Consider the following 22819-nt stretch of genomic DNA (forward strand, 5'->3'; position numbering starts at 1 on the left):
AACCTTTTAATCCTACAACTTAAAGAACTAATAAGAGAACAACAAGAAAAGCCCAGAGTAAGTAGAAAAGAAATAATGAAGATTAAAGCAGAAGTAAATTACATGAAGACTAAAACACACACACACACACACACACACACACACACACACACACACACATTAAATGAAACCAAGAGCTGGTTTTTGAAAGGATAAACAATATCTATGAGCCGTTAGCCAGACTCAAAAGGAAACAAAGTGAGAGGACCCAAATAAGTAAAATCAGAAATGAAAGCAATAAAATACTGACAATACAGAAATACAAAGGTTTATAAGAAAATACTATGAACAATTATATGTTAACAAGTTGGACAATGTGGATGAAATGAGAAAATTCCTAGCAAAATACAATCTCCCAAAACTGAATCAGGAAGAATCAGAAAACCTGAATTGGCTACCCTGCTTCCCCGAAAATAAGACAGTGTCTTATATTAATTTTTGCTCCTAAAGATACGCTAGGTCTTATTTTCAGGGGATGTCTTATTTTTCCATGAAGAAGAATACAGTACACATTTATTGTTAAATGAAAATAAAGGAAATTTATTACCTGTATATGGTATGGTAGTAGGGTAGTTGTCAACACAAACCAAACTGTGAATCCTACAATATCAAGAATTTACTCATTTATTCAATGACAATCATGTCATCATCTTCTGGAACATCATCATAACAATTCAATTCCTGAATTTCCTGGTGAATTTCTTGTGACTCCATTTCTTTCAGAATCAGTGGACCAAATCTCTCATGTTTAGCAATAGCACTGTCTTTAAATGAGTACTTCTTGTCAAGGTAGCCTGCTCACAGTGTATTTGCAATGCAACTGTCAGTGATTTTCTCCCATGAATTCTTCACCAAAGTCACAACTTCTTGCAGTTTAGGTTTCACAAAGTTTCCACGCTGATTTCTCTCCATTCTATTTTCAATATAGTCATTAATTTCCATGCGCAAATTGTCTTTGAATGGCTTGTTTATTGCAATATCAAGAGTCTGGAGATAGGCTGTCATTCCTGTGGGAATCATTATCTGATCTATTTTTCTTCCGTGAAGAAATGTCTTCATGTCTTTAGCACAGTGAGTGCTGGCTGCATCACAGACTAGCAGACCTCTTTGGCTCCCTCGCATAACAAGCAGCAGCATTAAATCGACCCACTTCCTTATAACTGCTTGTGCGGCCCAGGCTTTTTCAGTTTCAAGAATAAAAACGCCCAAAGCACGTTCAATCTTTTCCTTCTTGCCCTTAGAAATGATTAAAGGTGGGATTTTAGTGCCATCCAGATGAATTGCCAAAATACAGGAAACACATGCACTTTTGTAAACAGTGGAGGGAATGTACACTAAGGAGGCACCCCGCTGTTCAATTGTTGTTTGAGATGATTGGCCCATAAACACTGCAGTTTCATCCACAGCAATCATGTTGGAAAGATTGTATTTAAAGAAGTCAGCATCATCAATAAAGGATTTGAATGCAAGTGCTCGCTTAATAACTTGAGTATCTTCCAACCTAAACAAGGTTGAAGATCTTTTTTTTTTTTTAATATATTTTATTGATTTTTTACAGAGAGGAAGGGAGAGAGATAGAGAGCTAGAAATATCGATGAGAGAGAAACATCGACCAGCTGCCTCCTGCACACCCACTACCGGGGATGTGCCCGCAACCCAGTATGCCCTTGATCAGAATTGAACCTGGGACCTTTGAGTCCGCAGACCGACGCTCTACCACTGAGCCAAACCAGATTCGGCTGTAAGATCTTCTTAAAGACAGTTCACTTCGCTGAAGGAAATTATCCAGCCAGTGTTGTGATGCTTTGAAGTCTTTGGGAGCTATGTCAAACTGTGGTGCCATTGCAAGGGCAAATTCTGGAATCTGAGCCCTATTCACAACCAAAGCCTCAGCTCTCCTGTCAATAACCCATTCACAGATCAGGTCTTCCAGCTCGGAAAATAATGGTTGCCGACCTGATCCACACTTGCGCTTTTTAGCATTTCCCTTGTCCACTTGTTCAATGAGGTTACCATACTCTGCTCGCCATTTTTTGACCAATCGGATACTCAACATCTTCTCTTTGCAGAAAGCAGTAAGATTTTGGCCCCAAGAGTCTTCCATGATTCCTTTCTTGTACTCCACAGAGTAGCTTTTTCTTTTTGCGCTCATTTCTAGGGGTAAAAAATGGGAATTGGGGTATCAAGGTGGGGGGGAGGGGGATCACTTAAAATGACACAGGGGGGATCAGAGGGGGGAATCAAAATGGCACAGGAGAATCAGAGGGGGGATTACCATTTTAGTAACCCCTTTTGATCCTCCTGTGTAATTTTAAGTGATCCCCCTCCCCACACCCTTGTGCCACTGAACACCTTCACCAGACATCCCCCCTAACCCTTTATCAGACATTTACCCCCTGGGGTCTGCCTGGGGACTGTCACTGGGCTTGCTGGGGCCTGGATCTGGACTGGAGCAGGGTCTGCCACTGACTGAGAACCTTCAGTCATCATGAGGGCGGCCACGAGCATCAGGTAGTGGCACCAGAGACAGACCAGCACTCACCACCTTCGCTGCGTCCCGTCCGCTCTAATCCTCCTATTCTTCTACACGCATCTGAGAAAGTCTCCTCCTCTCTCCCGCCCCACGCTCACTGCTCACTCTGACCTCCGCTCCGCCTCCACACAGCAGTGATGTCAGGACTCCACATAATGTCACTGGTTGCTAGACGCCAGTCGGGGCGGCCCTAGCAACCAGTTTACGGTAAATTAATTTTCATTCTGAGACAGAGCCTGGGGGGCCTTCTTTTTGGGGGGATGCCTTATATTTCACTCAGAAGGAAACCTGTAAGTAGGTTTTATTTTCGGAGGATGTTTTATTTTCGGGGAAACATGGTAGGTGTCCTAGCAGGGTCTAATGATTCAGCCTCCCCAGTTATCTGAGGTGGACACTCTTGGTGTGCCCCTTTGTGGGCTGTGTGTGCCATCTTGTTGTAGTTAAGCCTAGATTGTTGTTAGTATCACTGGGAGTGTTGACCTCCAGGCCAGTTGGCTGTGAGGATCAGCTGTGTCTATGCTGGGAGAGCTTCTGTGCTCAGAATTGGATTGGGCAGAGCCTCAGGGTAGATAAGACAGCTTTGGTTTTCCATCAGCCTCGCCCTAAGAGGCCCCTGTGTCTCAGTGTCCCACGGCAGTGGCTGCACACACCACTGAGAGAAGCCTGCTCTCGAGTTTTGCTGGCAGTAATAAAAAACTTCCAGCAAACAAAAACCTGGGACTGGACAGTTTGACAGGGCAGTTTTATCAAACATTCAAAGAAGAACTAATACTTATATACTCAAACTATTCCAAAAAAATCCAAGAGGAAGGAACACATCCAAGCTCTTTTCATGAGGCCAGCATTATCCTAATTCCAAAACCAGATAAAGACGCTGCCAAGTAAGAATTATTGGCCAATATCTATAAAGATCATAGATGCTAAAATCCTCAAAAAATACTAATAGATCAGATCAAGCAATATATTAAAAAGATCACACAACATGCCCAAGTGGGATTTATTTCAGGGATGCTAGGCTGGTACAATATCATCAAATCAATAAATGTGATATATCACTTACAAACTGAAACGCAAAGATCACACAATCATATCAATTGATGCAGAAGAAGCATTCATCAAAATCTAATATCCATCCTATATAATAAAAGCCTAGGTGGCATCACATGATGTCATCACAAGATGGCCATTCTTACATCAACATAAGATGGCTGCCAAAGATGGCCAGCAGGAAAGCACAGTTGGGGGCAAGATCAGGCCTGCAGGGGAAGGCAGTTGTGGGAAACCAGACCTGCAGGGAGGGCTGATGGGGCAATAAGGCCTGCAGGAGAAGACAGCTGGGGGTGACCAGGCTGGCAGGGGAGGGCAATTGGGAGCGATTAGACTATTAGGTTCAATCAGGCCAGCAGGGGAGCAGTTAGGGGGCGATCAGGCTGGCAGGCAGAAATGGTTAGGGGTAATCAGGCAGGCAGGAAGACAGGTAAGCGGTTAGGAGTGAGCAGTCCCAGATTGTGAAAGGGATATCCCAGATGGGAGAGCGCAGGCTGGATTGAGGGACACCCTCCACCCCCTGCACAAGTTTCATGCACCAGGCCTCTAGTTTTTTATAAAATCTCTCAGCAAAGTGGTTAGGAGTGAGCAGTCCCAGATTGTGAAAGGGATGTCCCAGATAGGAGAGTGTAGGCTGGGTTGAGGGACACCCCCAACCCCTGCACAAATTATAAAATCTCTCAGCAAAGTGAGAATAGAGGGGGCATATCTCAACATAATAAAGGCCATATGTGACAAAACTACAACAAACATACTCAATGGACAAAAACTAAGACCATTTCCTCTATAACCAAGAACAAGACAGGTATGTATGCTTTCACCACTGTTATTCAACATAGTACTGGAAGGCTTGGCCACAGCGATCAGACAAGAAGAAATTAAAGGCATCCAAATTGGAAATGAGGAAGTAAAACTCTCATTATTCACAGAAGACATAATATTATACATAGAAAACTCTAGAGACTCCACCAAAAAACTACTAGACTTAAATTAATTTGACAATGTAGCAGAATACAAAATCAACACCCCAAAATTGATGGCTTTTTTATACATCAATAATGAATTCTCAGAAAGAGAAACAAAATAAACAATTCCACTTATCATTTCAACAAAAATATTAAGATACTTAGGAATAAACTTAACCAAGGTAGTAAAAAACGTATACTGGGAAAACTATAGGACATTGAAAAAAGAGATAGAGCAAGATGTAAATAAGTGGGGAGGGGAAATACAGTGTTCATATAGATTAATAGGATTAATATCATTAAAATATCCATACGACCCAAATCAATCTACCGATTCAATGCAATCCCTATTAAAATGATAATAGCATATTTCACAGATCTAGAACAAATACTCCAAAAATTTATATGGAACCAGAAAGACCCGAATAGTTGCAGCAATCTTGAGAAAGAAGAACATAATTTGAGGAATCACAATACCAGATATCAAGTTATACTACAAAGCCACTGCAATCAAAACGGCTTGGCATTGGCACAAAAACAGGCATATAGGTAAATGGAATAGAACAGATACCTTAGAAATTGAACCAAGACTTTACGCTCTATTAAAATTTGACAAAGTAGGCAAGAAAATAAAATGGAATTAAGACAGTCTCTTCAATAAATGAAATTTGGAAAATTGAACAGATACATGTGAAAAAATGAAACTAGATCACCAACTTATAGCATACACAAGAATAAATTCAAAATGGATAAAAGATTTACATGTAAGTTGTAAAACCGTAAATATTCTAGAACCATAGTCAGCAAACTGCGGCTCACTAGCCACATGCAGCTCTTTGGCCCCTTGAGTGTGGTTCTTCCACAAAATACTATGACCTGGACAAGTCTATTTTGAAAAAGTGGCGTTAGAAGAAGTTTAAGTTTAAAAAATTTGACTCTCAAAAGAAATTTCAATCATTGTACTGTTGATATTTGGCTCTGTTGACTAATAGTTTGCCGACCACTGTCCTAGAAGAAACCACAGGCAGCAAAAGCTCAGACATCTTTTGTAGCAATATGTTTACAGATACATCTCCTAGGGAAAGACAAAAAAAGAAGAAAATAAATCAGACATCTTTTGTAGCAATATGTTTACAGATACATCTCCTAGGGAAAGACAAAAAAAGAAGAAAATAAATAGGACTACATCAAAATAAAAAGCTTCTGCAAAGCAAAAGAAACCATCAACAAAATGAAAAGGGAGCCCACTGTATGGGAGAACATATTTGGCAATGTCACATCTAGTAAAGGGTTAATATCCAAAATATATAAGGAACTCATACAACTTAACAAAAGAAAGACAATCCAATTAAAACATGGGCAAAGGACCTAAATAGAGACTTCTCCAAAGTGGACACACAGATGGCCAAGAAACATGACAAAATGCTCAGTCACTGATCATCAGAGGGATGCAAATTAAAATGACAAGGTATCACCTCACAGTTGTCAGAAAGGCTATCATCAACAAATCAACAAGTGCTGGCAACAAAGTAGAGAAAAGGGAACCCTAGTAAACACTGCTGGTGGGAATGCTGACTGTTGCAGCCATTATGGAAAACAATATGGAGTTTCCTCAAAAATTAAATGTGGAACTGCCATTTGACCCAGTGATCCCACTTCTGGAAATATATCCTAAGAAACCTGAAATACCAATCAGAAGGAATATATGCACCCCTCTGTTCATAGCAACACAATTTACAATAGCTAAGATCTGGAAACAGTCCATGAGATCATCAGTAGATGAGTGGATAAAAAAGCTGTGGTACCTTTATACCATGGAATATTATGCATCAGTAAAAAAGAAGGATCTTGCCCTAACTGGTTTGGCTCAGTGGATAGAGCTGAAAGGTCCCAGGTTCGATTCCAGTCAAGGGCATGTACCTTGGTTGCAGGCACATCCCCAGTGAGAGATGTGTAGGAGGAAGCTGATCTATGTTTCTCCCTCATCTATGTTTCTAACTCTCTATCCCTCTCCCTTCCTCTATGTAAAAAGAAATAAAAAATGTATGTTTTTAAATTTTCAAAAAAAGAACTCTTACCCTTTGAGACAGCATGGAGGTACCTGGAGAGTATTGTGTTTAGTGAAATAAGCCAATCAGAGAAAGACAAGTATCACGTAACTCCCTCATATGTGGAGTCTAATCAACAAAATAAACTGATGAACTGAGTGGATCCAGAGACATGGAAGCATGGAATAGACTATGGAATCTCAGAGGGAAAGCAGGGGAGGGTGGGTAGGTGGGAAGTAATCAACCAAAGAACTTATATGCATATATGCATAACTCATGTACACAGACAATAGGGTGGTGAAGGTCTGGGGCGGGAGGTGGGGGCATGCTAGAAGGGGTAAATGAGGGGAAAAGGGGACATATGTAATACTTTTAATAATAATGATTTAAAAAAAAAAAATAAGTAGAGCTCATACCCAGCCACCTTGCTGGATGATGTATTCTGCTGCATAGTCTTCCAGATATGTCACACCAAACTGTAGCAATGTACCCAAAGGTTCTTGACCACGCCTTGTCAACTCCAAAAGCATTTGTTGTAGCAAAACCAGTGGCACCAAAATCTTCAATGTAAATATAAGAGAATGAAAACACAAAGTTAAATACTTATAATTCATTTTATTAGTTCAAGTACTAGAAAATCATACTTATATGCATTAATATGAAATTTTATTCTTATTGCAATAAGGAAAATAAATCATTGACCCCCACTAGGATTTTTGTGAATTATGCATATAGGTTTTATGCCTTATAGCAGGGATTTTCAACCGTGTGCACACTGGTATAAAGCAGAATTTTTAAAACATGAAATACCTGACTATTTAGCCAGGGACACTGACCTCTTTTCCCTTAGATTGTCAAATGAAAAAATGACAATAGCCAACACAACAATATTCATCTGGTGTGAATGAATCAAAATTATACCTATTTCTATTGTCAGATCAGCAAAAAAAAATGTTGGAATACCACAGAATTTCAGTAATTAATTTATGTGGGCATGAGATTAAAAAGGTTGAAAATTACTGACTCAGGGTGTTGAAAGTAATTATGTGAAAATAAGTGAGCCTCTGTGTGTGTGTGTGTGTGTGTGTGTGTGTGTGTGTGTGTGGTAACATATGAACAGAAAAATCATTGAAGCATCTTACTTAATAAAGAAGGAATATGCTAATTGATTGTCAACAAGCAAAACAAGTATGTTGCAAAAGAGACTGAAACTATAAAAAAGAACGAAACAGAAATTCTGGAGCTAAAAAACTCAGTAAGTGAGATGAAGGATCAGAGAGCTTAGGAAACAGACAGATGGAAGACAGATTTGGTGATCTTAAAGATAGAAATCTAGAAATTATTCAGGTGAAAGGAGAGAACTGATAGGTTTAAGAAAATGAAATAACTTCCTGAGAACTTCTGACTCCATTAGAAAGAGCAATATAACAATAAAGTGTATGAGAAGGAGAATGAAACAGAGAGCCAATTCAACCAAATAATCTATGAGAAATTCCCAAACTGGAAAAAGCTGGAACTTCAAATTTGAGAAACTAACAGAATACCTAATTATCTCAATCCAAAAAAAGCCTTCTCCAAGGCACAGGATATTAAAGATGTCAAAAATTAATGATAAAGAATCTTCAAGGCAGCCAGGATAAAGAAGATAGTAACCTATAAAGAAAAACCTATTTGCCTGGCCAGTGTGGCTCAGCGGTTGAGCATCAGTTCAGGAACCAAGAGGTCCTGGTTCAAATCCTGATCAGGGCACATGGACAGGTTTTGAGCTTGATGCCCAGTGGGGGAGGAGGTGCATAAGGCAGCCAATTGATGATGTCCTTGGTCATTTATGTTTCTCTTTTGCCCTCTCTCTCCCCCTCTCTCTAAAAATCAATAAAAACATATTTTAAACAAAGACAACCCCATTAGATTATCATCAGATTTTTCAGCAGAAACCCTAAAAGGAATTAAAGAGGGGAATCAAATATTCAAATTATTGAGAGACCAAGGATATTCAGAAAATTTATCCTAAGGAGAAATAAAGGCTTTTCCAAACATACAGAAGCTGAGGAAATTTATCTGCACAAGACCTGCATTACAAGAAATGCTGAAAGGAGCTCTTCTACTTAAAAAGAAAAAAAAGAATACACAACTTAAGATAAACAAAGAGACAGAAGCAAGAATTTGCAACTCTATTTCAGAAGAGGATATGAAATTCTTTATAACATACAGGTTAAGGGAGGAAAGTATTTAAAAAGAACTGGTGGACCTGTTGGTATGGCTCAGTGGTTTGTGGTGGGTCAACCCATTAACCAGGAGGTCATGGTTTGATTCCCCAATACAGCATATGCCCAGGTTGTAGGTTTGATCTCCAGTAGGGGGCGTGCAGGAGGCAGGCTATCAAAGATTCTCTCTCATCATTGATGTTTCTATTCCCCCCTTCCTCTTCTGAAATCAATAAAAACATATTTTTTTAAAAAAAATTTAATTGGTGGGATAGGTAAATATTGTACTTGCCTCCTTCCATGACCACATAGCAAAAACAAAATTATAATAAACAACCATCCCTGAGAAGCATCTGAAAAATAGATAAAAAGAACTACTATAACTAAGGATATAAAGAAGAACCCACATCAAAACTGGTGGGAGGGGAGGACACAACAAATGGACTGGTTCCATACTCATATGTGGCAGTCAAGAATTGGGAAGGCTTTTCCCCCTGGCTGGCAGCACAGAGGCCACATGATTGATGCCCAGAGTTACTGTAAAAGACGTGAAAATGGATCAGGACGGGGGCTGCAAATTGACACGTCAGGGACACAGATCTGGACAGAATCCCAGGGCAGGTAGCAGCTGCCAACAAGAAGTATTAGAACAAATGCTGGGTTAATAAAGTGCCTCATTTATTAAAAAAATAAAATAAAAACTGGGGAGGAAATCTTGGCTGTAGAACTCCCCCCTAAGGAGCAAGTAGTCCCAGCCTCACACTAGGCAGTCAAGCCCAGAGCACCAGAGCTGATAAGAAGGAATCACCACATATCTGGCTGTAAAAACTGACATAGATTGTGGCTGAAGAAGGAAGAAGACTGCTGGAGATTCAGGCGTTCCTCAAAAAATTTTTACACACACACTTACTTGTTCACAAACACTTGCACTAAGTCCAGAGAAAGGACAGGAGCTCAAATGTCTGGGGACATAGGGGGATGAACTAAATTGTCTGACTTTTGGGTGAGGCCTAGAAGGAGAGAAGTGCTGGCAAGGGCCATTGTTTCATTGTTGAGCCCTCCTCCCACCCAGTGGACATTGTTGCTTTGTTGAACCCTCTTCTCCCTATACAGCTGGTGCAGTTCAATACCAAATCTGAATCTCCATGAAACAGTCTAACACCACTCCTCCATCCTGCTGACTCCTTGAGACCTCCACTCCACCCAACTCACACACAAGCCTGAATCTCTTTTAATAGCAGTTCCTCACAGGAGCCAGCCTCAACCCATGCTACATGTGGACTTTCCAAAAATCTCTCAAAAGTCCACAATCCTCAAAAAAAGAGGATGGCCTCAGCATGACCTGTACCTCTTGCTAAATTGCCCCAAGACCAACACTAGTGGCAGTTTGCCTACATTTTCAGCAAAACCTTTCCCAGGTGCCTCCAAGGCCAGTAGAGGCAGCTACCAACTGCCACTCACTTTGTAGCTCCTATCAGGTGGCCAGTAGCCAGGCACAGGCAGTGGCTCAGATGGTCCTCCACCAGAGCTCCACCCAAGAGGCCCCAGAGCCAACACACCCACTGGCTGGATTCAGACAAAACAAGAGCACCATCCAATTAGCTCAACAAAAGGCACACCTAAAAGGTGAAATCAGCAGGCATCAGCTAATCTCCCTCTGTAAGATCAGCACCTACATAAGCGCTCATCCTCTATAGTCATGGACAGTCCTCAAAGGAGTCTCTAACACTGGGTCCCACAGGATACCTACTATGTAATAATGCCACCCTGCGAAGTCCGAAAGATGTAGAAGATCTACCTTATATAAAGAAACAAACACAAGAAGGCAAGTAAAAAGAGGAAACAAAGAAACATGTCCCAAATGAAAGAACAAAAGAAAATTCCAGAAAAAAATAATAAAATGGAGGCAAGCAATCTACTAGATAGTTCAAAACACTGGTTATAAAAATGTTCAGTGAACTTAGGGGAAAAATAGATTATCTCAGTAAGAACTTACACAAAAAGACAAAAACCCTAAGAGGAACTAGTCAATGCCCAGCAAGTGTTGCTCAGTGATGAATATCAATCCATGCAACAAGAGGTTGCAAGTTTAATTACCAGTCAGGGTACATGCCTAGGTTGCAGGCTTGCTCCCCAGCAGCCAATTGACGTTGATGTTTCCCTCTCATCAAAGTTTCTATCTCTCTCTCCTTCTCCCTCTCCCTACTTCTCTCTCTAAAATCAATAAACTTAAAAAAATAAAATAAAATAAAAAGAACCAGTCAAAAGAAAAAGTGAGGAATATAACTGAAATAAATACATTATCTGGAATAAACAGCAGATTAGATTAAGCAGATGATCAGTTCAATGATCTGAATGACAAGGTAATGGGGGAAAAAATCACAACAGCAAAAAGAAAAAACAATTTTTAAAAATGAGGACAGGTTAAGAAACATCTGGAACAACATCAAGCATAACAAGATTGACATCATAGGGGTACCAGAAGAAGAGTGATAGCAAGGAATTGAGAACCCATTTGAAGAAGAAATAATGACTGAAAACTTCCCTAATCTGGTAAAAAAAAAACAAAAAAAAAAAACGCCCATGAAACAGAGTCCCAAACAAGATGAACCCAAAGAGGACCGCACAAGACAAGTCATAATTAAAATGACAAATATTCGAGGTTGTGGAGAAAAAGGAACCCTCATGCACTGCTGGTGGGAATGCACACTGGTGCAACCACTGTGGATAACAGTATGGAGTTTCCTCAAAAAACTGAAAATGGAACTCCCATTTGACCCAGTAATCCCACTCCTAGCAATATATCCTAAGAAACTAGAAATACCAATCAAAAAGGATATATGCGCCCCTATGTTCATAGAAGCATAATTTACAATAGCTAGGATTTGGAAACAGCCTAGGTGCCCATCAGCAGATGATTGGATCAAAAAACTATGGTATGTCTACACAATACTATGCTGCCATAAAAAAGAAGGAATTCTTATCATTTGCAGCAACCTGGATGGAATTGGAGAACATTATGCTCAGTGAAATAAGCCAGTCAATGAAAGAAAAACACCACATGATCTCACTCATTTATGGATAATAAGGAACATTATAAACTGATGAACAAAAAGATAGATACAGAGACAGTAAAAGAAACAGACTGTCAAATTACAGCAGGTAGGGGAGGGAGATAAGAGATAAGAGATCAACCGAAGGACTTGTATGCATGCATATAAGCATAACCAATGGACAAAAACTCTGGGGAGGGAGGGCATGTATGGGAGTGGGGGTGGGGTGGGGATTGGTAAGGTATGTACACATTTAATTTTTTTAAAAATGAGAAAAAAATAAAATAATAAAATAAAATAAATAAAAAATAATAATAAAATGGCAAATATTGCCTGGCTGGTGTGGGTCAGTGGTTGAGTATCCTATATAATAAAAAGGTAATATGTAAATTGACCACCACAACCTTTGCACAAGATGGCCGTCCCCAGGTAGTCACAAGATGGCCGGGCAATTATGGGCAATCAGGTCAGCTGGGGAGGGCAGTTAGGGGCCACCAGGCCAGCAGGGAAGGGCAGTTGGGGGCGACCAGGCTGGTAGGGGAGGGCAGTTAGGGGTAACTGGGTCAGCAGGGAAAGGCAGTTGGGGGCAACTGGGCCAGCAGGGGAGGGAGGGCAGTTGGGGGGGAACCAGGCCAGCAGGGGAGGTCAGATAGGTGTAATCAGGCTGGCTTTCAGGCTGGAAGGGAAGGGCAGTTGTGGGCAACCAGGCAGCAGGGGAGGGCAGTTAGGGGCAATTAGGCTGGCAGGGGGGCAGTTAGGTGTTAATTGGGCTGGTAGGGGAGTGGTTAGGGGATGATCAGGCTGGCAGCCAGAAGCAGTTAGGGGTAATCAGGCAGGGAGACAGGAAAGCAGTTGGGAGCCAGCAGTCCCGGATTGTGAGAGGTATGTCTGGCTTCTGATTTAGGCCCCATCCCACAGGTAGTCGGACATCCCCCAAGGGGTCCCAGACTGCAGGGTGTGCAGGCTGGGCTGAGAGACAACCCCCGCCCCACCCCCCCAGTGCACAAAATTCGTGCACTGGGCCTCTAATAGACCTATAAATCAGAAAGTCACAGTTCTATTCCTGGTAAGGGCACATGCTCGAGTTGAGGGTTTAATACCTAGTGGGGGACATGAAGGAGACAGTCAATTAATGATTCTCTCTCATCATTGATCTTTCTATCTCTCCTCTTCCTTCTTCTCTGAAATCAATAAAAATATGTATTTTTTAAAAACATCCCTAGCTCAGTGGATAGAGCATCGGCCTCGTGTGCAGGAGGCAACAAACTGATGTGTCTCTCTCACATTAATGTTTCTCTCTGCCTCTCCCCATCCCTTCCACTCTCTCTAAAAATGAATGGGAAAATATACTTAGGTGAAGATAAAACAACAAAAAATAGAAACAATCTCATAAACATAGAGAACAAACTAAGGTTGTTAGATAGGAGTGGGATTAAGAAGCTGGGTAAAAAGAGGGAAGGGATTAAATAGAAAGTGATAGTTACAAATTTTCATAAAGATGGAAAGTACAGAATAGAGAATATAGTCAATAGTATTTTAATACCTATGTATGATTCAGGTGGCTACTACTAGAGTTATCAGGGGGATCACTTCATAAGATATATGTCTAACCTTCTATGCTCTCCAACTGTAACTATAAAATAATAAATGTCAACTGTAATTAAAAAATTAAAAAATATATTTTAAAAGACTAACTTTTTGGAATTAAGCATAAAAGGGTATAAATTGTGACAACAAAAACAAAAAGGGAGTGGAAAAGGTAATGAAGTTACACAGGTGAATAAAGATAAGACACAGTTAGAAGAAACAAGATTATTATATGCATGAATCTCCTTTTATATAAATCTAATGGTCACTACAAAATAAAAATCCAGAACTGAGCATGTAGAATAAAGATGGAGGAAATAGAGGGAAAATCAGAGGAACCACCAAACTAAAATAGCAGAGAGAAAAGAAAGGAAAAATAAACAGTGGAAACACAGAGCAACCTGAAAACTAAAGGTAAAATAGATGTAAGTCTTAATACAAATGGAACGAACTAACCATCAAAAGGCAAAGATTAGCAGGATGGGTTACAAAATATCACCCACCTATATGTTGCTTTCAAGAGATTCATCTCAATTATAAAAACAAACTGACTCAAAGCAAAGGAGTGGAAGACAATATTATAAACAAATGGAATCTAGAGAAAAGTTGGTGTAGCCATACTTATATCAGAAAAAACAGATTTTAAGAGACAAAAATGGACATAAAGGGGCCAATTCATCAAGAATACATAGCACTTAATAATATATATGCCCCCAACTTGTGAGCATCAAAATATATAAAGCCACTGAAACCAGTTTGGCTCAATGGATAGAGCGTCGGCCTGCGGACTGAAAGGTCCCAGGTTCGATTCCGGTCAAGGGCATGTACATTGGTTGCGGGCACATCCCCGGGAGGGGGTGTGCAAGAGGCAGTTGATCAATGTTTCTCTCTCATCGATGTTTCTCTCTCATCGATGTTTCTCATCGATCCCTCTCCCTTCCTCTCTGTTAAAAATCAATAAAATATATATATTTTAAAAATATATATATATAGCCATTATTAATAGACCTAAAGGAAGGGAGAGGGATAGAAAGCAAGAGAGAGTGGAAGGGCAAGAGAGAGACATTGATTTGTTCTACTTGTTTATGCATTCATTGGGTGATTCTTGTATGTGAAACAACAACAACAAAACAATTATATTAGGGGACGTAAATACCCCACTGACAGCAATGAATAATTGACATAGAAAACCAGTAAGAAAGTATTGGATTTAGTGACACATTAGACCAAATAGACATAGTCGATATTTATAGAGCTTTCTATCCCAAGATGACAGAATATACATTGTTCTCAAGTGCACTTGGAAGACAAAACTAGTCTCAAAACATTTAAGACTGAAATAATACCAAGCATATTCAACCAAAACAATAAGGAGTTGCAAGTTAGCTACAAGAAAAAACCTGGAAAAACCACAAATATGTGGACATTAAACAATATGCTATTGAACAACTACTGGAACAATTACTACTCAGTCATACAAACGGATAAAATGCTGCTGTTTGCAACAAAATGTGTGAAAGAGTATCATGTTAACCAAAATAAGTCAGATGGAAAAGAACAAGAATCATATAATTTCACTCATATGTGGGATATAAAGCAGAAAGTTACACACAAACAAAACAAATTCATAGACAGTATGGTGGTTACCAAAGAAAAAGAAGGATAAAATATACCAAAGAAAAAGAAAAAGAAGGAGAATAAAGAGGATAAGCAGCGTCAATTATATAATGAGGCCTTAGCTGGGTAGCTGAGTTGTTTAGGGTATCATCCCATATACCAAGGTTGGGGGTTCAATCCCTGGTCAAGACACATACAAGAATCACCCAATGAATGCATAAACAAGTAGAACAAATCAATGTCTCTCTCTTGCCCTTCCACTCTCTCTCAAACAACTCAATTAAAAAATAAACCACCAATGAATTTATGAATAATAGAAACAAATTGATGTTTCTCTCCCTTCCTCTCTCTAAAAAAATCAATAAACAGCCAAAACCGGTTTGGCTCAATGGATAGAGCGTCGGCTTGGGGACTGAAAGGTCCCGGGTTCGATTCCGGTCAAGGGCATGTACCTTGGTTGCGGGCATATCTCCAGTAGGGGGTGTGCAAGAGGCAGCTGATCGATGACTCTCTCTCATCGATGTTTCTAACTCTCTATCTCTCTCCCTTGCTCTCTGTACAAAATCAATAAAATATATAAATAAATAAAAAATAAATAAAAATAAAAAATAAAAAATCAATAAACAAAATTCTAAAAAACAATACACACACACAAACACACACACACACACACACACACACACACACACACACACACACACACGAACACACACACACACACAAACAAACTCTAGTGGCCCGGTGCACAAAATTCGTGCACGGCAGAAGGTGTCCCTCAGCCCAGCCAGCATTCTCTCCAATCTAGGACCTTTCAGGGGATGTCCGACTGCCAGTTTAAGCCTAATCCCACAAGGGTCAGACATCCCTCTCACAATTTGGGACCACTGGCTTCTAACCACTCACCTGCCTGCCTGCCTGCACGCCCCTAACCACTCTGCATGCCAATCTGCTCGCCCCAACTGCCCCCCTACCGCCTTTTCACCTCCAATTGCCCCCCTCCCCTGATGGCCTGATCGCCCCCAATTGCCCCTCCCCTCCTGCCAGCCTGATTACCCGCAACTGTCTCTCCCATCCCCACTGGCCTGTTCACCTTCAACTGGCCCCACTTTTGGCCTAATCACCCCCAACTGCCTCCATGCCAGCCTGATTACCCCCAACTGCCCTCTCCTCCTGGCCTGATTGGCCCTTAACTGCCTCTGCCTCAGCCCTGCCACCATGGCTTTGTCCGGAAGGACGTCTGGAAGTTCTCCCAGTGTGATTAACATATTACCCTAATGAAAGGAGACTAGACTTTTAGTGAGCACACAATGGAATATAATAATGATGTATTATAAAATTATATACCTGAAGCTTAATGTTATTAAGCCCTGTTACTCCAATAAATTTAATTTTTAACAGAGTCAATGTATATGAAATATCAAGAATAATCAAAGTTGCAGAGAAAGTCAGCATATTAGTGGTTGCTTAGGGCTGGGGTTAGTAGAAAAATTGGAGAGTGATATCAAAAGAATATGGAGGAGCTCCAGTGGCGCAATCGGTTAGCGCTCAATACTTATAAGAATATGGAGTACCTTTCTGATATGATGAAATTTCTCAAAAATTGATTGTAATGATAGTTGCATAATTCTGTGAATATTCTAAACACCACTGGATTATGTGCTTTAAATGGTAAATTGGCCTGGCCAGTGTGGATCAGTGGTTGAGCATCAATCTATGACCAGGAAGTCACAGTTCGATTCCTGGTCAGGACACATGCCCCAGTTGCAGACTCAATCCCGAATTAGGAGTGTGTAGGAGGCAGCCAATCAATGATTCTCTCTTATCTGTCCCTCAGCCCAGCCTGCACCCCTTCAATCTGGGACCCCTTGAGGGATGTCTGACTGCCCATTTAGACCCAATCCCACTGGGACAGGGCACTCGGACATCCCTCTCACAATCCAGGACTGCTAGTTCCCAACTGCTCACCTGCCTGCCTTCCTGATTGCCCCTAACCGTTTCTGCCTGCCAGCCTGATCACGCCCTAACCACTCCCTTGCCAGCTTGATTGAGGCCTAACTGCTCCCCCTGCCAGCCTGTTTGCCCCCAATTTCCTTTCTCTGCCAGCCTGGTCACCCCTAACTGCCCTCCCCTGCAGGGTTGATCGCCTCCAACTGCCCTCCCTTGCAGGCCTGGTCCCTCTCAATTGCCCTCCCTTGCAGGCTGGGTGCCTCCCAACTGCCCTCCCCTGCTAGTCTAATCACCCACAACTGCTCTCTCTTACAGACCTGGTTCCTCTCAACTGCCCTTGCCTGCTCGCTTTCTTGTGGTGGCCATCTTGTGTCCACATGGGGGCAGGATCTTTGACCACTAGGGGGCAGCCATCTTGTGTGTTGGAGTGATGGTCAATTAGCATATTACTCTTTTATTAGATAGAATAGAGGCCTGGGGCATGGGTGAGGACCAGCTGGTTTGCCCTGAAGGGTGTCCTGGATCAGGGTGGGGGTTACTTTGGGGCATGGGGAAGCCTGGACAAGGGGCCTGTGGTGGTTTGCAAGCCAGCCATACCCCCCAGCAACCCAAGCAGAAGCCCTGGTATCTGGAATTTATCTTCTACAATTGAAACTTTTGTAGCCTGGAGCAGAGCCAAGCCTCCTGCTTGCTCCGTGGTGGCAACCATTTCTGTTGGAATTTATTTACCTTTTATAATTGAAACTTTGTACCCTTGAGTGGAGGCCCGAGCCTGCCAGGGTGTGTGGAAATCTTGGCTTCCTCTATTGCCAGGGAAACCCAAGCTTCCCTCCTGCTCTGTGTCGCCGTAGCAATCTTGGTTGGGGTTAGTTTGCATACTTGCTCTGATTGACTGGTGGGCATGGTTAGTAGGCGTAGCTGGTGAGTATAGTGGAGTGATGGTTAATTTGTGTATTACTCTTTTATTAGATAGGATGCTTCTATCTCTCTCCCTCTCCCTTCCTCTGTAAAATCAATAAAAACATAAAAAATACATATTTATATAAATGGTAAATCATATTACCCTGGCCTGTGTCACTCAATGGTTATAGCACTGGCTCACACACCAGAAAGTAGTAGGTTCAATTATCACTCAAGGATATGTACCTGGGTTGCAGGTTCTATCCCTGGCCCTGGTCAGGACACATGCGTGAGACAACCAATCAATGTGTCTCTCTCACATCGGTGTTTCTCTCTCTCTCTCTCTCCCCCCATCCCTCCCTTCCACTTTCTCTAAAATAATCAATAGAAAAGTTATCCTCAGGGTGAGGATTAATGCCCCCCACAAAAAGGTAAACTGCAAGGCATTCTATCTCAATAAAGCTGCTAGAAAATAAAAAGGAAAGACTTAAGAGACATATCAACCAAATATAAGGGCCTTGTTTAGATCCTTTTCAAACAAACTAGCTTTTAAAAATACCTTTACAGCTGAAACCGGTTTGGCTCAATGGATAGAGCATCGGTCTCAAGGGCATGTACATTGGTTGCGGGCACATCCCTGGTAGGGGGTGTGCAGGAGGCAGCTGGTCGATGTTTCTCTCTCATTGATGTTTCTAGCTCTCTATCCCTCTCCCTTCCTCTCTTTGGAAAATCAATAAAATATATTTTTAAAAGAATACAAATTTACAAATTTTTCCATCACATATGAAGGATAATGTGTTATTGGAATTACTATTAAAATTTGATACATAATAATGGTATTATCAGCTGGTTAAAAAAGGGATACATTATTCTTAGAAATACATACTAATATATTTATGAATAAAATAATATGTCTAATATCTACTTCAAAATAACCTAGGGGAAAGTAGGAAGAATGTATTTATATGTGTGGGGGAGGATTGATAAGTAAAAGAAGTCCATCCCGCTACCTATCTATCTATCTATCTATCTATCTATCTATCTATCTAAAACCCCAGTGACCGTAATGGTGGAACAACCAGAATGACAAGTTGCTGATGTGCATTGACTACCAGGGGGCATACACTCAATGCAGGAGCTGCTCCCTCGTGGTCAGTGTGCTCCCACAGCAGGAGCACCACTCAGCCAGAAGCCAGGCTCATGGCTGGTGAGCACAGCAGTGGTGGAAGGAGCAAGCAGTTGGATATCTTCCAAGGGATCCTGGACTGTGAGAGGGTGAAGGCCAGGATGAGGGGCCCACCCCCGTTCTCCCCACCTGCACAAATTTATTATGCATTGGGGCTCCTCTAGTCTATATATATAAAGGGTCCATAACATCCACGACCGAAGGCTCAACTTAGTGCCCAGTCTGCGCTCGCAGCAGGCTCTAATGTGTCAGCGGGAACAGGGCTAGGAGAGGGAGGGCTGGCACTCACACTCATAACTGTACACACGCACAGACACACACAGTGCCCACCAGCTCACACCATTTTCTCCCTTTCCTTCCCTCCCTCCCAGCTCACTCTCGGAGCCTCTCTCAGAATGAGGCCCCAGAGCGGGCAGAAGGTGGAACTGACCCCACTGGCCTCGCCACCTCCCAGCCTGGAAAAAGGAAGAAGGAGAAAGGGTGGCAGGGAAGCCTGGGAGACTGCTGAGAGACACAAAGAGAGACAGAGACTGGGAGAGACTGGGATGGAGAGATGTAAACAAAAAAGACTGGGCCTGAAGAGGTGTGGATGGAAGGGAGGCCTGTGGGAGCCAGGAACTGAAATGTTTCATCAACCCCTCCCCAAATAATGTGTGGTGTTCAGAAGTGAGCAGGGGAGCAAAGAGATTCCAGTATCTTCAAAACTGGCAGTTGGGAACAAGATCAGGCCAGCAGGGGAGGGCAGTTAGGGGTGATCAGGCAGTCAGAGGCAGTTGGGGGCAATATCAGACCAGCAAACGAAGGCAGTTAGGGGCGACCAGGACGGCAGGGGAGAGCAGTTGGGGGCAATCAGGCCAGTAGGGGAGGGCAGTTGGGGGCCACTGGGCCAGCAGGGGAGGACAGTTGGGGACCATCAGGCTGGCAAGGGCTGGCAGGGGTGTTGGTTGGGGGCGGCTGAGCCTGCAGGAACAACAAAGGGGTACACCAAGAGCGTCCACCTCAGGTGATTGGGGAGGCTGAGCTACTCACCCCTATAGGTCACCTACCACATAAAGCCACTCCATCAACACAAGGAAGCAACCAAAATGCAGAGACACAGAAACATGACATGAAAAAAGAAATGGAGGAAAGCAAACTACAGGACTACATAGAGTTCAAAACCACATTTATAAGACTACTCAAGAATCTTCTAAAACCGCTGAGAAATTTGCTGAGACCTTACTGGACCTTAATGAGAATGCCAAAAAAATGAAAAAGAACCAGTCAGAAATTAAGCATACACTGTCTGAAATACAGAATATACAAAAACTCAACCGTAGATCAACATAACCCAAGAATCAAACCAAAGATCTGAAATTTGAGGAAACAAAAAACACCCATCCAGAAAAGCAAAAAAGAAAAAAGGATCCAAAAATATTAAGATAGTGTAAGAAGCCTCTGGGACAACTTTAAGCATACCAACATCCGAATTTTTGGGGTACCAGAAGAAGAGAGAGAGCAAAATATTTAAAACCTATTCAAAGAAATAATAACAGAAAACTTTCCCTACCTGGTGAAAGAAATAGATTTACAAGTTAAGGAAGCGCACAGAACCCCAAACAAGAGGAATCCAAAGAGGACCACACCAAGATACATCATAATTAAAATACCAAGGGCAAAAAGCAAAGAGAGAATCTTAAAAGCAGCAAGAGAAAGTTACTACAAGGGAGTACTCATACGACTGTCAGCTAATTTCTCAACAGAAACTATGCAGGCCAGATAGGAGTGGCAAGAAATATTCAAAGTGATGAACAGCAAGAATCTACAACCAAGATTACTCTACCCAGCAAAGCTATCATTCAGAATTGAAGGTCAGATAAAGAGTTTCACAGAGAAGAAAAAGCTAAAGGAGCTCATCACCACGAAACCAGGATTACATGAAATGCTGAAGGGCATTGTTTAAGAAGAAGAATAAAAAACTAGAGATAAAAATTATGAACAAAAAGACATCAAATACATACCAATAAGTGAAGCTAAAAATTAAGTGAATAAAAAGTGTAAAGAACATAATGGACTGGTGAATATAATGGAATCAGGGATATAGAAAGGGAGTGGACTGACAATTCTCAGGAGAAAGGGGGTCTTAAGGGGTGTGGAAAGAGACTGGACAAAAAATCTCACACCTACAGATGAAGACAGTGGCAGGGGTAAGGGCATGGGGTGGGGAGGGAGAATCAGGTGGAAGGAAGCTATAGGGCAGGGGGAGAGGAACGCCTGTAATAATCTGAAAAACAAGGATTTATTAAAAATAAAAATAAAATAAAAAACAGGCAATCAGGCAGGTGGGGTGGGGGTGGGGGCACAGTTGGGGCCAATGAGGCGGGCAGGGGGAGCAGTTGGGGGTGACCAGGCTGGCAGGTGGGGCAATTAGAGGCAACCAGGCCAGTGGGGGGGGGGGGCAATTGGGGAATTGGGGGTGAACAGGCTGGAAGGGCGGGCAGTTAGGGGCAATCAGGCAGAAAGGCAGGTGAGCAGTTAGAAGCCAGCAGTCTCGAATTGTGAGAGAAATGTCTGACTGCCAGTTTAGGCCAGATCCACTAGGAATGGGCCTAAACCGGCAGTCTGATATCCCCCAAGGGGTCCCAGATTGGAGAGGATGCAGGCTGGGCTGAGGAGAACCCTCCCAATGCATAAATTTCATGCACTGGGGAACGAGTCCTACATAATAAAAGATAATATGCAAATTAACCATCCCTCCGCTACAAACCACACCCACCAGTCATGCCCACCAGCCCATCAGAGCGAGTATGCAAATTAAACCCAACCAAAATGGCTGCAGCCACAGAGAGCAGTTGAGAGGCTTGGGTTTCGCCAGCAATAGAGGAAACCAAGCTTTCCACACACCCTGGCCGGCCAAGGACTCCACTCAAGGATACAAAGTTTCAATTATAGAAGATAAACAAATTCAAACAGAAATGGCACCAGCCACAGAGTACAGGAGGCTTGGCTTCGCTCCAGGCTACAAAGTTTCAATTGTAGAAGGTAAATTCCAGATACCAAAGCCTCCGCTTGGGTTGCTGGGGGGCATAGCTGACATGAAAACCACCACAGGCCCCTCATCCAGGCCATCCCACACCCCAAGGGAACCCCCACACTGTCCCGGGACACCCTTCAGGGAAAACCAGCTGAACCCCACCCATGCACCAGGCCTCTATCCTATCTAATAAAAGAGTAATATGCTAATTGACCATCACTCCAACACACAAGTTGGCTGCCCCCATGTGGCCAAAGATCCTGCCCCCATGTGGACACAGATGGCCACCACAAGATGGCCAGAAGGGGAGAGCAGTTGGAAGGCACCAGGCCTGCAAAGGAGAACAGTTGAGAGGGACCAGGCCTGCAAGGAAGGGCAATTGGAGGCGATCAACCCTGAAGGGAAGGGCAGTTAGGAGTGACCAGATTGGTAGAGGAGAGAAATTGGAGACAAAAAACAGGCTAGTAGGGGAGCAGTTAGACATCAATCAGGCTGGAATGGGAGTGGTTAGGGAGTGATCAGGCTGTCAGGCAGAAGCAGTTAGGGGCAATAAGGAAGGCAGGGGGAGAATCCAAGATTGCAGCATAGGTAACACCTAACTGCAGCTTCACACAACAATTTAAATAAAATACAAATAAAATACAAAATGGACATTACCCAGAACTACAGGACAGTTGACT

At 42.3% G+C, this 22819-nt stretch overlaps 1 protein-coding gene across 16 annotated transcripts in view; it reads right to left on the reverse strand.

Moving 5' to 3' along the window:
* Window positions 1-22819, reverse strand: part of BCL2L13 (BCL2 like 13) — a 226624-nt gene that overhangs the window by 113791 nt on the left and 90014 nt on the right. For 14 of the 16 annotated variants that reach the window (XR_014794601.1, XR_014794602.1, XR_014794603.1 and 11 more), the window contains one exon: window positions 7049-7192. The exons of 1 other annotated variant lie outside the window; for it this stretch is intronic. Coding sequence is in view for 12 of the 15 variants with exons in the window: in XM_084878598.1 (XP_084734724.1) it covers window positions 7049-7192 (144 nt within the window). In the remaining 3 variants the exon portion in view is untranslated. Of the gene's footprint in view, window positions 1-3528; window positions 5660-7048; window positions 7193-22819 lie in introns of those variants that run through there. One more of the 16 variants, XM_084878591.1, reaches the window with a different exon arrangement.

The sequence above is a fragment of the Pipistrellus hanaki genome, assembly GCF_964339955.1.
Source record: "Pipistrellus hanaki genome assembly, chromosome: 3".
In the NCBI taxonomy this organism is placed as follows: Eukaryota; Metazoa; Chordata; class Mammalia; order Chiroptera; family Vespertilionidae; genus Pipistrellus; species Pipistrellus hanaki.